Source organism: Bombina bombina, chromosome 2 (assembly GCF_027579735.1).
Source record: "Bombina bombina isolate aBomBom1 chromosome 2, aBomBom1.pri, whole genome shotgun sequence".
NCBI lineage: Eukaryota > Metazoa > Chordata > Amphibia > Anura > Bombinatoridae > Bombina > Bombina bombina.
The window spans coordinates 1239997333-1240014004 of NC_069500.1; the positions used below are offsets into that span (position 1 = coordinate 1239997333).

Here is a 16672-nt window from a genome sequence, read left to right on the forward strand (position 1 = left end):
AAACAAATCCCCTTTTACAATAATGTTTTCTACTTCCGGGGAAAATATTGACCAAATATCCCCAAACAATCTCCTTGCTATGATCCCCTTGTCCCTGGAGTAGCCATGAAGGGTCACATTACTTGGGCTACTCTATCCCTATCTGTAAATTACTGAATAATGGAAAGCTCAAGACTAGGCAGGGATTGGCTGATGGGATGGGCATTTACAAATTGGCTGAAATACAACCAAATTAAGCACCTCATACACTCCTCTCCTAATATAAGTGATACATTTATTTAGATCGGTCACGCCTTTTGCACAAGCATGCATTGTATCTCCACTTAGAGCTTGTTTATCTTTGGCCAGGGGCCAGCCTTCATACGTTTATGGTTGGCATAGGGCGCTGGGTAGGGAACGCCCCATTTCAGATTGGCTAAAAATCTATACTAAAAAAAAAAAAATATCCACCACCGTCAAATTTAATTAAATTAATTTTAAAATCCTCACTAGATGGCATTTACCACCCATTTAACTAAAACGACTGTTACCTAACTGCATGATCGTGCTGGTGGGGCTGTGGTGAAGTGGGTACAACTGATACATATATGGTGGGGCTGTCCAAAAGAACCACCTTTTTGGAATAAAGTTGCTAACTTTTTGAAATTTTTGTTTGGGCATGAACTTTTACTAAATTCTTCCATTGCATTACTGAACTTACAACCTAAATGTAACTGCAAATTACGGCTAAAACTAGCCCAATTTCTATTGCAGCTAAGATTCTAATAGCCCGTAAATGGAAATCCATCAATGTTCCTCCTGTTCACATGTGGCTTGAACAGGTAGAGCAAATATTACCCCTTGAAGAATACAGCCAGACTCAAGAAATTAGATATGTTTTATAATATCAAAGTTCTCTGGGAATCTGCTATGTGATCTTTTGAGGAAATGGGATTGGGAAATAACATATCAAGAGATTTGAGTGCGAGGGGTAGCTGGGAGACCAAGACCTTACTGAACAGATTTTCCTGAAAGACTTTATAGCTAATGTTCGACTTGCACTTTTCAGTACTACTACTAATGGCAGATTTAATTTTACATCCTCTTTTTAAAATGGATGTATGGTAACACATTTATGCTTTCCAATTGAAGCCACCCTATTTTATTCTGTTTTAAGCAAAGTTTTTGTATGTTGATATAAGCTTTATTAATTACAAATGCATAATTAACAAAACAAACAAACAAAAAAACACCTGGCACCCCGCTGGCCTAAAAGAAATTAAAATGTTTTGGGCACTGACCTTGGTAATGGGTATATTGAAGAAACCCAGCATACGTTCCCTACTGTCACCAGCACCCCATCTGACTACCCCAATTTTCTAAGGGATTATGGAGAGGGATAGATATGAACATCTGCTGTGATTTCTTCATTTTAATGATAATGTCCAGTGCACCCTAGAAATGACCTCTTGCATGACAGGTTACCCAAGATACAGCCCTTGATCAAACATCTCTCTGAAAATATTTCAGAAAATTACACCCCTGAAAAGAACATCTGTGTAGATGAATCCCTCATGAAATTTAAGGGAAGATTGCTTTTAAGCAATATATCCCATCTGAGAGTTTACGCTATGAAATCAAAATTTATAAATTGTGCGAATGCCCTAAAGGTTATACCTGGGCATTTTGCATTTAAGAAGGAAAAGATAGCAATCTTAATCCTCCTGGCTGTCCAGTTTCAATCGGCACAAATGGCAAGATTGTGTGAGATCTCCTCCTACCCTTGCTGAACAAAGCAGTGCATATGAATAGACAGGTCCGGTCGCCAAATGCGACCAAAATTTCTTGCGGGCAAGTAAAATTTTTAAGTTACCAGCCCGAACGATGACCACACATTTTAAGTGTGACATCAGTAGCAATAAAAAAAAAAGTTAAGGCAGTCAGACTGCCCTCCACATAAGTGTGTACACACACTGGGAAAAGGAGGGAAGAAAGGGGAGGATCTTTTTAAGGTTGTCTGCACAGAAAGACATAACCATGCTTCTATGCTAGAGCGGCGAGTGCTTCATTTGTGTGTGTGTATAATTTCATATAGGTTAAACCGTACTTTGTTTTTATGTGCTACGTCACTGTGAGGTTAAAGGGCTTTCAGTAGGAGGTGTGTGGGACTGTCATACTAGTTCACTTTGTGCGCATTATTTATCGTCATCCTCTAATATAGGCCACTATAGTGCATAGTGATGTTTATTTCACACAAAAAAAGTTTCTAAAGAGCAATTTATATATTGATCTTTGATATTGTTGCTCTGTTGGGAGTTCGTTTAAACGTGACACATGCTGCATTACAATAATTATATATTGTCTTGAAGAAGGCCCATAAATGGGTCGAAACATCGACATCTACAATTAATTTGTAATTAATTTGGAAATAAAAGTATACTGTTCGTTGCTTCTATGCAAGTCCTGTGAGTGCCCTCCTACATTTTGGACATTATATACAGTGTATATATATATATATATACACACACACACACACACATACATACATACACACCCACACATTTTCTTTTTATATATATATATAAATATATATATATATATATATATATATATATATATATATATACATATATATATATATATATATATATATACATACATATATATATATATATACATATATATATATATATACATATATATATATATATACATATATATATATATATATATATATATATATATATATATATATATATATATATATATATATATATATATATATATATATACATATATATATACATATATATATAAATATAAAAGTCCAAACACTCCAGACTTCCAAAAGCAGCAACCCAGGGTGCAGCAAAACCATTTATTTATTTATAAAATATTTTACCAGGGAAGATACATTGAGATTTCTCTCGTTTTCAAGTATGTCCTGGGTACACAAAACATTGCATTGATACAATGGGTACAATAAAATACAAAACAATAATAATACATGATATATGCACAATTTTTTTTAACATAGAGCAGGTAGGAAATATATAATCAACAATGACAGGTGCATTCTGTTTTGAGATATGTAGAGAGGGATCTCTTAAAGGATATTAGGCATGGGGAAGGTTTGAAAGTGTGCGGGAGGTCGTTCCATAATAGTGGTGCTCTGTAGGAAAAGGAGGATCGAGCTGCTTTCTTTTTGTATTGAGGCACGCTAAATAATGTGCTGGTACTGGATCGGAGGTTATAGGAGGTGGGAATAACCGGTGAGAGCATACTGCTCAGGTAGGGTGGGAGCTTCCCAGAAAAGCTTTTAAACACTAGGCAGGAAATATGGAGGGTGCGTCTGGATTCCAGTGACAGCCAGTTTAGTTCTTTTAGCATGTCACAATGGTGGGTCCTGTAGTTACATTGTAGCACAAAGCGGCAGAACGAGTTATACAATGTATTAAGTTTATTAAGGTGAGTTTGCGGTGCTGGTGCATATACTACATCCCCATAATCCACGATTGGCAGCAGCATTTGCTGTACAATCTTTTCCTTTACAGTAGGGCTGAGGCAGGATTTGTTTCTGTACAGGGCACCTATTTTTGGATAAAGTTTAGAAGCCAGTTTTTCTATATGGAGGCCAAAAGATAGATTGGGGTCTAACAACATACCCAAGTATTTAAAAGAGTAGACTGCGGTCAGTGTACAATTTGATTTTGTTTTGATGCATAGATGGGAATTTTGTAGTTTGTGTAGTTTAGGTCCTGTTCCAAAGATCATTGTGACAGTTTTGTCAGTGTTTAGGAAGAGTTTGTTTTTTGAGATCCACTTTTCTACCTCTGTGAACTGGTCTTGGAGTACTGCTTCAAGCTGAGGTAGATCGGAATTGTTTGCATAGATTACTGTGTCATCTGCATACATGATGCAACCATTGATAAACAACAGCAAAGAAAGCGCACTCCACTAGGGACTAGAGATCCCTAGTGGAGTGTGCTTTCTTTGCGGATATAGTGCGATCTGTTTGGACAATATTACAAATACATATACATACATATATATACGCTATACACCTGTGTGTATGTCACTTGGATGAATATTCTTCATCTGATACTTTAATAAAAACCTGTACATGTCCTAGATTACAAGTAGCATTCAAAGAATTGCGCTCCGTTTTCGCGCCAGTAAATATTGCGCACAATCGTGTGAGCGCAATTACTATTTACGCTAGAATCATTACCTCAATTTCAGAGCTGTGGTTAATCGTTTTGCGAAATTAAAAAGTGCACAAAACACATCAAAAATACATTACAAAAGTACACTTACACTCATAATAACACTGTCTAATAAAAAATATTTTAAAAAAAAATTGCACGAAAAAGGTATAAGGGCTTAAAGATATGAGATCTACTCCTTTCACTTGCAGAATACATTTTATCTAAAAACTAGGTTTTCCCTCCCCCCCCCCCCCCCCAGCTAGCAGTGAGCTAAGATTGCTCCTGCTGATGGCACGCAGGTATGGAAGTAGGCTCCATGTCATAATTTTTTAAGCAACCAAATAAAGCACAGGCTAGGGGTCCCCCTGCACTGGACGTATTTTTAACATACTTCCAAAAGACTGGACTGCTTACTCATCGGCCGTGCAGAATTCTGGAACTTATAGTTCCCCGCCGCAAAGCCTAGAAAGGATCCAGCCTCACCGGCCTGAATTTTAAGGTGCGGCTTGCAGCAGCATATAGGGGGAATCCTGGGGTATTTTAGGGGCTTTAAGCCAGAACACCAGGGCCTAGTTTAAAGGTGCCAGTGGCGGCCTGGCCCACGGGTTTGTCGAGTCTTGACTAATGACAGGTTAGAAGCTGATGAAGCCCCAAGCCAACCCTGAATGGAAGGGGTGAAACACATTCTTTCCTGGCAGTGATGTCATATTACTACAGCCAGCCCTGTTTGTCAAACGTTGATGGGTGCGCTAAGGATCCTTCTAAAGGATGATACATCTGCTAAGGAGGAGTGACTTTCCTATAGCTGCTCCAGTCGTGGTGTGAGCATTGAGCAGGGTCCTGCTGTGCAGTGCCAGGGCGGATGTACATATGTTACCTCTGAGTAAGAAGGTACTTGGAACAACCTGACACTGTAAGTGCAATTGAACTTTCTGCTGTTCCCGGATACTTTGGACATTTATCCACAGGCATAATAGGAACTCTGTTTGAAGCAGCAGGTGCTTACACAAATTAAATAATATTCAGTGCCTACCTATTTGTAAGTATGTTTGAGACTGCTTTGAAGTTTAAAGGGACAGTCAAGTCCAAAAAAAACTTTTATGTTTATATAGGGCATGTAATTTTAAACAACTTTCCAATTTACTTTTATCACCAATTTTGCTTAGTTTTCTTGGTATTCTTAGTTAAAAGCTAAACCTAGGAAGGCTCATATGATAAATTCATTGAAGGTCGCCTCTTATCACATGCTTTTTTATTTGCTTTTCACAACAGGGGAGAGCTAGTTCATGTAAACCATATAGATAACATTGTGATCACGCCCGTGGCTTGTGGCAGACCCAGCACTAACTGGCTAAAATCAGACATCCCAACTCTCCCAGGAAGGTCCGGGAGTCTCCCGCATTGAAAAAGCTGATCCCTGACACCTGCAAATTAAACACTATCTCCCGAAAATAGCAGTGCCAGAGAAAATCAAATTTGTGCCTGCACTTTTCATTTCTACCTCTAGGTGTCACTGTTCCATTATAGCTCAATGTAAATAGTTTCTGCGTTCCTCTCTAGACTTTTCTCCCCCTTCCTGATCTATTCTCTAGTGCGGTGCGAAACATATCAGCAGACCTGATATAGGCAAGTTGTGCAGGTTCCCATACTCTCTATATTGTGCAGGCTCCCATACTCTCTATATAGTGATAACATTTTCAACTATTTCGTAATCAAAGGAATTCTGAATTGGGGTGCTGGGGGGTAAAATAGTGAGGTGGTACAGTGAGGTACTATACAGAGGTGGTACAGTGAGGTACTATACAGAGGTGGTACAGTGAGGTACTATACAGAGGTGGTACAGTGAGGTACTATACAGAGGTGGTACAGTGAGGTACTATACAGAGGTGGTACAGTGAGGTACTATAAAGAGGTGGTACAGTGAGGTACTATACAGAGGTGGTACAGTGAGGTACTATACAGAGGTGGTACAGTGAGGTACTATACAGAGGTGGTACAGTGAGGTACTATACAGAGGTGGTACAGTGAGGTACTATACAGAGGTGGTACAGTGAGGTACTATACAGAGGTGGTACAGTAAAGTACTATAGTGAGGTTGGCATGCAGTGAGGTAGTATAGTGAGGGGCGAGGGGGGGCCTCAATGAAATGAGTTTTTGTAGGTTGGGATGTCTGTAAAATGAAAGTCAATAGATAAAAAATAAAAGGTCATGTGATCAGGGGACTGTCAGAAGATGCTTAGATAAGGTAATCACAGAGGTAAAAAGTTTATTAATATAACAGTGTTGGTTATGCAAAACTGGGGAATGGGTAATAAAGGGGTTATCTATCTTTTTAAACAACAAAAATTCTGGTGTTGAGTTTCCCTTTAACCTTCATGTTAACCCTTATGCTCCTTATACTGTGTTTTTAATATTAGTGTTTTTATATGAGTTTGCACTGGAGATCTAAACAAAAAAATATTTTTGCAACAAACTTTGTGGTGCAGTCTTGTCATACTTAAGTGTTCAGTGATTCCTGTATGCTCTATCTTTTTTCTGTTTGTTTCATATCAATTTAATGACTGCATGTCATTGTATAAACTGTCTGCTTTACATGGTCTTTAAACATATAGTATAATTTATAGTACAACAATATATAATTTTATATTTTTCATAAAAACACTATCACAACAAAATGTAACGGAAAATTATGTCTGCTTTATGCCACTAATATTAATAAACTTTTGCGAGACTGACTAAATGATGTAAGGTAGCGAGACCTATACTTTACAATACACAGCTTTTCACATATCTCATTAATGGCAAAGGACAATATTGGCAAGAAAAGAAAAAAAAGACCATTTCATACAAGCAGGAAGAAAGCTTTTAGAATCTGGGAGTAACCTTCCCTTAGTTAAACTATGTAGTCTTAAACGAGAATACCTAGAAAACTACTGTCTAAGCTACTTATCGTTTTTATATAATATTCTACTTCTGAAAATTAGATTGATCCTGTTAAAGGGACACTGAACCCAACATTTTCTTTCCTGATTCAAATAGAGCATGCAATTTTAAGCAACTTTCTAATTGACTCCTATTATCAATTTTTCTTCGTTCTCTTGCTATCTTTATTTGAAAAAGAAGGCATCTAACCTTTTTTTTTTGGTTTAGATTCTGGACAGCACATTTTTATTGGTGGATGAATTTATCCACCAATCAGCAAGAACAACCCAGGTTGTTCACCAAAAATGGGCCGGCATCTAAACTTACATTCTTGCATTTCAAATAAAGATACCAAGAGAACAAAGAAAACTTGATAATAGGAGTAAATTAGAAAGTTGCTTAAAATTCCATGCTCTATCTGAATCACGAAATAAAAAATTTGAGTTCAGTGTCCCTTTAATATACAGTGTACACCTCAGAGTATACTACCCTGACTTATTGATGTATCCTATCACAAATAGTGAGACACATGGGAAATACTGCTCTAGCCAATTTAAGAAATCATCTATTTTCGGGTCTGTAGATTTCTTGAGTTTCTAACCTAAGTGGAATAGTGGCGTTGCTTCATATGAAGACCTAAACAGTTCTTGACATAAATTTGAGCAAAAGAAAAAATTCACCCACCTTTTTATCAAAAGCCAGAATAGACATTCATAACTACTAAGCTGTGACTCACTCCAACAAAGTTTTGAGTTTAAAATTACTCTGCGTATTCTGAAGTTAGGTCCACCGCTGGGAGATCAAGTTAATCTAAGGAATAAACACTAGTTGAAAGGCTAGGAGTTTAAAGGAACATTAAATTGCTGGGTACAACTACAGTTGCATGGTTACTAATCACTATGCTATGGACTTGTGTCTGCAGCTCTCTTTAAAGCTATTCTCTTATGTTAATCCTGCCGCATCTTAACACTTGGCGCCCCCATCTTGGAGCTTAAGTTTTTTCACTTCCTGTGACAGAAGCATTGTGCACTCACAGATCAGTGATATAGTTGTCTTCTTGACAAGTCTTATTGTGCACTTCAGTTTAAAGTATAGAATACAGAAAGTATAGAATACAGCTGTAAGTTTTGCAGAGGCTGCATTGCTCTATATTATTCCTTTTAAACTGTGTACAAAAAACGCAAATATGTAAAGCTTCCAATTTCTGTTGTGCATGTTAAACCAAAGTGCAAGGTACAGCTGTAAAAAAAAAAGTCACACTGATCTGTGAAAACACACTGCTTCTATCACAAGATGCAACAATACACTAGAAGATGGTGGAGCCCAGTATAAAGATACACAGAGCTTTACAAACTTGATTCTGCAATGGATTAAAATAAGAGAAAGGCTTTAAAGAGGAAAACAATAGAATGGTGAGTAGTAACCATGTTACGGTAGTTGTACAGAGAAGTTTACTGTCCCTTTAAGTGTCACTAATGCTATAGTTACCAGCAAATTGACAAACTATTTATCTCCTCTGTTGTTAAAATGACAGCAGTTTGCTCAGTTGAACAGGTGTATTAACAATTTAATTAACATCTTTTTAAACAATTTGAAGCTCAAAAAATACAGGGGGGGTTTTCAAAGAAAGTTGAACTTTACCTAGAACATCATGCTAAGTTTCATTGTGATGAGATTGAAAAGGGCCATTATAGTTGAAAAATGATATGCTCTAATTTGTAACTAACTATTCCACGTATCAAAAAAAAGTAAATATTTTATAATCGTATGTACTAGAAACATTGGGGGGATGTTAAAATGATTATCAAGTACAAAGTTAATGTATAGAAAGAAAAGGTGTACACATACCTTGGTATAACCTAGAAAAGTCTTGTATTCCTTTAGCAGTTTTTGATTTCTATCTGAATCTGCAAGAAAATATAACCAGAATAATAAAACTCTATACATGTAAGCTAATCTGTAGACTTTATATGAGAGGTAAGAAATGCAATGAAATACAGTATACTTGTGAATAAACTAGACAATTATTTAAGGGATATGAAAGCCATTTCTTTTTCTTTCATGATTCAGATAGAGCGTGTGAGTTTAAATAACTTTCTAACTTATTTTGATTATGAATTTTCCTTCATGTGATTAGTTGCTTTTGTTGGAAAGCAGGGATGTAAGCTTAGGTGTGAGCCCATTTCTAGAGCACTATATGGCAGCAATTTTGCAAGAATGTAATCCATTTGCAAGAGCACTAGATGGCAGCACTATTTCCTGCCATGTAGTGCTCCAGATGCGTACCTAGGTAGCTCTTCAACACACAATGCAAAATCAAAAAGGAGTGCCAGCACTAAGGATAAAAAGTTATACTTTTATTAAAGACCTTAAGTAAAAGTTGCAACGTTTCGGGGAGACCATGTCACCCAAGGGGTTAAATCGAGACTTTGATTGCTCCGGCTTTATATAATGATTTGAATACTGTATATAGGTTAATATATTGTGTGTTCTACTTTCATATTCATAATGAACTAAAATATGACACATTGAACATCAAAAACATAGGATTATCATTTGTTAATCTTTATATTAATAGTGCACTATGTCTATGTCCTTTTCAATAACTTTAAGGCCATACTGTATATAACTTCTTAATGTATCTTTGCAAATAGTTATATATCCACTCAGATAAATGTGATACCGTGTTTTTATTATTTTGATACAAATTGGCAGAATGTTAACATTTATTCATGAAAATTGTGATGCTTAGCCACTAGATGGTGCCATACACATAGTGTAGCACAGAGTTGGCGCGAATATCCAAAGGGTTTAAAAAGTAAAGTGTACTGCAAATTGTTTGTATCAGATTGCATGATTAAGGGGGTCTCTCCGAAACGTCGCAACTTTTACTTAAGGTCTTTAATAAAAGTATAACTTTTTATCCATAGTGCTGGCACTCCTTTTTGATTTTGCATATTTCACTGGGGTTTAACAGTTTATCCCCTTTGCTGGAGCACTAACAGTGGTGCTGTTTCTATTACCTGACTTTGTTGTATTCACTTCAACACACAATATCATGGGAACAAAGCAAATTTGAAAATTAAAGTAAATTGGAAACTTTTTTTAAAATTGCATGCTCTGTCTGAATCACAAAATAATTTTTTTGGGTTTAATATCCCTTTAACATGTTTACACTAACTAATACATACAAAAGACTATGGGTTAGATTACAAGTGGAGCTCTAATTTAACGTTAAATGACCAGCCATTACAAGTCAGTTTTCTTCGTTCTCTTATCTTTATTTGAAAAAGCAGTAATGTAAGTGTATGAGCCGTCCCATCTTTGGTTCAGCACCTGGGTAGCGCTTGATGATTGGTGGCTAAATGCAACCACCAATCAGCAAGCACTATCCAGGGTGCTGAACCAAAAATGGGCTGCTTCGTAAGTTTACATTATTGCCTTTTCAAATAAAGATTCCAAGAGAACAAATAAAAATTGATAATAGGAGTAAATAAGATAATTGCTTAAAATGGTATGCTCTATCTTAATCATGAAAGAAAAAAAAATTGGGTTCAGCATCCCTTTAACCAGAGGTCAGACCTCTAGTTAATTCAAAAAAAGGAAATTTATGCTTACCTGATAAATTGATTTCTTCTACGATATGACGAGTCCATGGATTCATCCTTACTTGTGGGATATTATCCTCCTGCCAACAGGAAGTGTCAAAGAGCACCACAGCAGAGCCGTCTATATAGCTCCTCCCTTAACTCCACCCCCCAGTCATTCGACCGAAGGTATAGGAAGAGAAAGGAAAAGCTAAAAGGTGCAGAGGTGACTGAAGATTTAAAAAAAAAATTAAAAAATTCTGTCTTAAAATGACAGAGCGGGCCGTGGACTCGTCGTATCGTAGAAGAAATCAATTTATCAGGTAAGCATAAATTTCCTTTTCTTCTACAAGATACGACGATTCCACGGATTCATGCTTACTTGTGGGATACAATACCAAAGCAACAGGACACGGATGAACGGGAGGGACAAGACAGATACCTAAATGGAAGGCACCACTGCTTGAAGAACCTTTCTCCCAAAGATAGCCTCAGAAGAAGCAAAAGTATCAAATTTGTAAAATTTGGAAAAAGTATGAAGGGAGGACCAAGTTGCAGCCTTACAAATCTGTTCAACAGAAGCATCGTTTTTAAAAGTCCATGTGGAAGCCACAGCTCTAGTGGAATGAGCCGTAATTTTTACAGGAGGCTGCTGTCCAGCAATCTCGTATGCCAGGCGGATGATGCTTTTCAGCCAAAAAGAGAGAGGGGTAGCCGTAGCTTTTTGACCCCTACGTTTTCTAGAATAAACAATGAATAGAGACTATGTTTGACGGAAATCCTTGGTCGCTTGTAAGTAAAACTTCAAGGCACGAACCACGTCCAAGTTATGTAACAGACGTTCCCTTCTTAGAAGAAGGATTAGGACACAAGGAAGGAACAACAATTTCCTGATTAATATTCTTATTTGAAACAACCTTAGGAAGGAATCCACGTTTAGTACGCAAAACCACCTTATCAGAATGGAATATATGATAAGGTGAATCACATTGTAACGCAGAAAGCTCAGAAACTCTTCGAGCAGAAGAGATAGCAACTAAAAACAAAACTTTCCAAGATAACAGCTTAATATCTATGGAATGCATGGGTTCAAACGGAACCCCTTGAAGAACATTAAGAACTAAATTCAAACTCCATGGCGGAGCAATTGTTTTGAACACAGGCTTGATTCTGATTAAAGCCTGACAAAATGCCTGAACATCTGGGACATCTGCCAGACGCTTGTGAAGCAAAATTGACAAAGCAGAAATTTGTCCCTTCAAGGAACTAGCTGATAAACCCTTCTCCAATCCTTCTTGGAGAAAAGACAAAATCCTAGGAATCCTAACACAGGCTTGATTCTGATTAATATAGGTATTTAGATAGGAGCGCCAAAAGAGGCAAGGCCAGGGGTTTGGTGGAAGTATGCGATATATAACGTAATTGCTGAAGTTAGGATCTGAGTGAGTTCCCTGAAATAGTGGACCACAGTGATTTAGTGCGTCCTTCTTGTAGTATTATTGGGTTTATTTAAGAGAGTAGATTCCAAGCGTCTGGCGCTTTGGGTTGGGGGGTGAATGTTAATGTGTACTATGAAGGCATATATAGGTGCAGGATAATTAGAAATCGAAATTGTCTATATATAATGATATTAGATGACAAAGAGCATACGTCTTCCAAATAAAATATCACAGTTTTAATGCGGTTATGTGCAATTTAGTACATCATATCCGGTTAAAAACAAGTTACATACAAGAATATGGATCCATAAAAACTATATGATAATACAATATATTAAAAATATTAAATAAAAAATATATTTAAGAACAATAATACGTATTAAGAACAATAATGCAGTGAAAGTTCTGTATGTTAGAGATAGTCTGGGTCTCTCTAGCAATGTCCCTACGTCTGTCGTGGGGAAGGTAAGCTAAGGTACAGCTGAACAGCAAATATGCTAGTAAGGTGGCTGTATGAACTTGGCAATTTGAAAAGTAACAAATATTAATACAATCTGATAATGATACACAAATGTACAGATAAAAATGACACACAAATTTACAAATAAAAACCTCAATTGTGTGTAAAAACAAGTAGTGGTCAAAACAATGATCCAAAAAAAATGATCCAAAAAAACAGCTTGTGATCAAATAATAGTCCAGAAGTCAATTCAAAAAATGTGTTCAAAAAATATATGCGTTCCTTAAATGGAGGTGTGGGCAGTCCAAATTTATGTGAGGTGATTCAATCCGTGAAAAAAATCTTAAAAACAATATAGCAAAGTCCAAAAAATGTTCAAAAATTGTGTAAACCTTGATTTGATATCTCAAAAAGTAATAAAAATATCCAAAATTTGAAAATATGAAAAAATCTATATCTGTATGTATGAAAATGTCCAATACAAAATCTCCAAAATATCCAATGTAGGTGACTAGTGTATACACAAAATTATAAACGTGATCACTGAAAAAAACAAAAATCTGTGGTTCTTATTGTAGTGCACAATGGTATTAAAAAATGCACAAAATGAAGTAGAAGAAAAAGTATAAAAATGAGAAGAACTTGGGGATTCCTCAAAGCCTGTAAACAAAAGATAACAACATAGTGTGATATTGTTAAAAATAGGCAATAATAAAAAGAGTAATGCTCACCATATACTTGTCAACGCGTTTCGGCCTGCAGTTGAGGCCTTTCTCAAGACTAACATATGGTATGGGTGAGCACCAGCCTTTATACCTTCTTTCTATCCAATCATTTTTTTTTGCAAATTGCGCCAAAAAATTTTGCGCCAAAATTCTTGCTCTTCCGGGATTTTGACCCGGTAGTGTTACCCCTGATTTGTTTCACAAATTTCTATATTTTTATTTGTTTTAGTTTGCCCAGTTTTTTAGGAATGAGGCTGTAGGTGCCAATCTCGTGTTCCTAAATTTGTTAGGTTTGGCTATTACCTATGTTGTAGTATGATTCTGTTTCCTATCGATTTTCTTGTGTCAATTGTGGTATGACACAGTGCCGGAAGTGGGATAGTTTGTACACTTCCGGTTCGGCCGCTAGCCGGAAATCGCGTTATTGCTTACTTCCGGTTTGGTCGCTCCACCGGAAGTCGGGTAATTACGTACTTATAGACTTAGAGGGTTTCTGCCTACACCTATATGTCTACAAGTCACGTAGTTAAAATGCCATGTTATTATGGACAGAAAAAATTATGAGATAAATAAGAAAATCAAATGATTTTCAGATCAGATCACATATTAGAATAGCGTATAAGCATCTCACAATGATATCATGTAATGTGTTGGATCTTACATAATAGTTTACATTTGAGCCCACCCTGTATAATATGGAGTGGAGCAGGATGTCACTGGGTCACTTTGGTACTGATTGAGGATTGTGAGATTAGGCTGTGTGTTTGTTAAACAGCACAATTTAAGTATGTGAATTGTGGTTCTGTGAATAGAGATCGACCATTTGATTCCTATGTGAGTTTTTTCGATAATACTGAAATTGTGCAGTAAAGATTGTAGTTCTGTGTTTGGAGAACTATCATACTGTTACTGTGTGGGATTATATGATGTTAATGGAGCTCTGCAGTTAATGTGGGTGTGTCGAGTTTGTACACTAATTTGGCCTATTTCCCTTTGTGCTAAAACAGCATGGTGTCACATAGTCTGTTTGTGCTAGTTTAGTTAAGAAGGGATTTACATTGGGGGGCTATCTATTTCTTACTATTTCAGGCTTAGTAGATGGCAAAGGTCTTCTTTATTGTTCAGACCCTTTGGGTGGAGACAATCTAAGTCAAATATCCATCTTGATTCCGCAATTAGAAGTTTTCTTTCATAGTTTCCTCCCCTCCAATTTGGTTTTATTAGTTGTATTCCGTAGTATTTTAGATCTTTGATGTTCCCTCTGTGGTGGATGAAAAAGTGGTTGTATAGGATAGTGTCGGTGTTTCCATGTTCGATCTGTAGTATATGCTCTCTTATCCTGTCTTTCAGGCATCTCGAGGTCTGCCCGACATATTGTAGGCCACAGCTACATTGTATTATGTAAATCACACCTTTAGTGCTGCATCTTATCAAATTCTTGATCTCATATTTATTGTTAGAGTTGTGAGAAAGGAAGGTCTTGGTCTTCAATCCCCTTTTGCACGCCTTACAGCTGGGGCAAGGGAAAAAACCTTTTATGTTTCTCCCTAGAACATCCTTTGTTTGGGCTGTTTGTTGGCGGGGAATGCTAGGAGATATTATGTTCTTGAGGTTGTCTGATTTCCTGCATATAAATATGGGTCTGCTGGACAGTGTTTCTCCTATTATATCGTCATTTTTTAGTAGGTGCCAGTGTTTCTCCAGTATTCTTTCTATAGTTCGCCTGTTTTCACTGTACTGGGTGATAAAGGCGACATCTATGGAGTTTTTGTTGATATTCGTTCCCTTCCTCTTATCTCTGTATCTAAGGAGCTCCTTGCGATCTCTGTTTCTCACTTCTTCGATATCCTTATTAAGTTTCTCTTCATCGTATCCTCTATCCATGAAACGTGTTTTTAGTTCTTCTGCCTGGCTTTCCCAGAGGTTGTGATCTGAGCAGTTTTTCTTAAGTCGCAGTAGCTGCCCCTTGGGAATGTTTTCCATCCATCTTCCACTCTTTTTATTATTGCCTATTTTTAACAATATCACACTATGTTGTTATCTTTTGTTTACAGGCTTTGAGGAATCCCCAAGTTCTTCTCATTTTTATACTTTTTCTTCTACTTCATTTTGTGCATTTTTTAATACCATTGTGCACTACAATAAGAACCACAGATTTTTGTTTTTTTCAGTGATCATGTTTATAATTTTGTGTATACACTAGTCACCTACATTGGATATTTTGGAGATTTTGTATTGGACATTTTCATACATACAGATATAGATTTTTTCATATTTTCAAATTTTGGATATTTTTATTACTTTTTGAGATATCAAATCAAGGTTTACACAATTTTTGAACATTTTCTGGACTTTGCTATATTGTTTTTAAGATTTTTTTCACGGATTGAATCACCTCACATAAATTTGGACTGCCCACACCTCCATTTAAGGAACGCATATATTTTTTGAACACATTTTTTGAATTGACTTCTGGACTATTATTTGATCACAAGCTGTTTTTTTGGATCATTTTTTTTGGATCATTGTTTTGACCACTACTTGTTTTTACACACAATTGGGGTTTTTATTTGTAAATTTGTGTGTCATTTTTATCTGTACATTTGTGTATCATTATTAGATTGTATTAATATTTGTTACTTTTCAAATTGCCAAGTTCATACAGCCACCTTACTAGCATATTTGCTGTTCAGCTGTACCTTAGCTTACCTTCCCCACGACAGACGTAGGGACATTGCTAGAGAGACCCAGACTATCTCTAACATACAGAACTTTCACTGCATTATTGTTCTTAATACGTATTATTGTTCTTAAATATATTTTTTATTTAATATTTTTAATATATTGTATTATCATATAGTTTTTATGGATCCATATTCTTGTATGTAACTTGTTTTTAACCGGATATGATGTACTAAATTGCACATAACCGCATTAAAACTGTGATATTTTATTTGGAAGACGTATGCTCTTTGTCATCTAATATCATTATATATAGACAATTTCGATTTCTAATTATCCTGCACCTATATATGCCTTCATAGTACACATTAACATTCACCCCCCAACCCAAAGCGCCAGACGCTTGGAATCTACTCTCTTAAATAAACCCAATAATACTACAAGAAGGACGCACTAAATCACTGTGGTCCACTATTTCAGGGAACTCACTCAGATCCTAACTTCAGCAATTACGTTATATATCGCATACTTCCACCAAACCCCTGGCCTTGCCTCTTTTGGCGCTCCTATCTAAATACCTATATACACCATAGCACTTTTGCGGACTACTTTTGGGGATCCGCTCTAGACAGGAGCCACAGGTCACTCTATACACAAGCGCTGTAAGCAC

The 16672-nt window shown here is 36.5% G+C and overlaps 1 protein-coding gene across 1 annotated transcript in view; it reads right to left on the bottom strand.

Annotated features, from left to right (window-relative positions):
• SLC30A9 (solute carrier family 30 member 9) overlaps positions 1–16672 on the bottom strand; it is a 588622-nt gene that overhangs the window by 333689 nt on the left and 238261 nt on the right. Inside the window, exon 7 of the mRNA XM_053704010.1 lies at positions 8958–9016. Coding sequence (XP_053559985.1) covers positions 8958–9016 — 59 coding nt within the window. The remainder of the gene's footprint in view (positions 1–8957; positions 9017–16672) is intronic.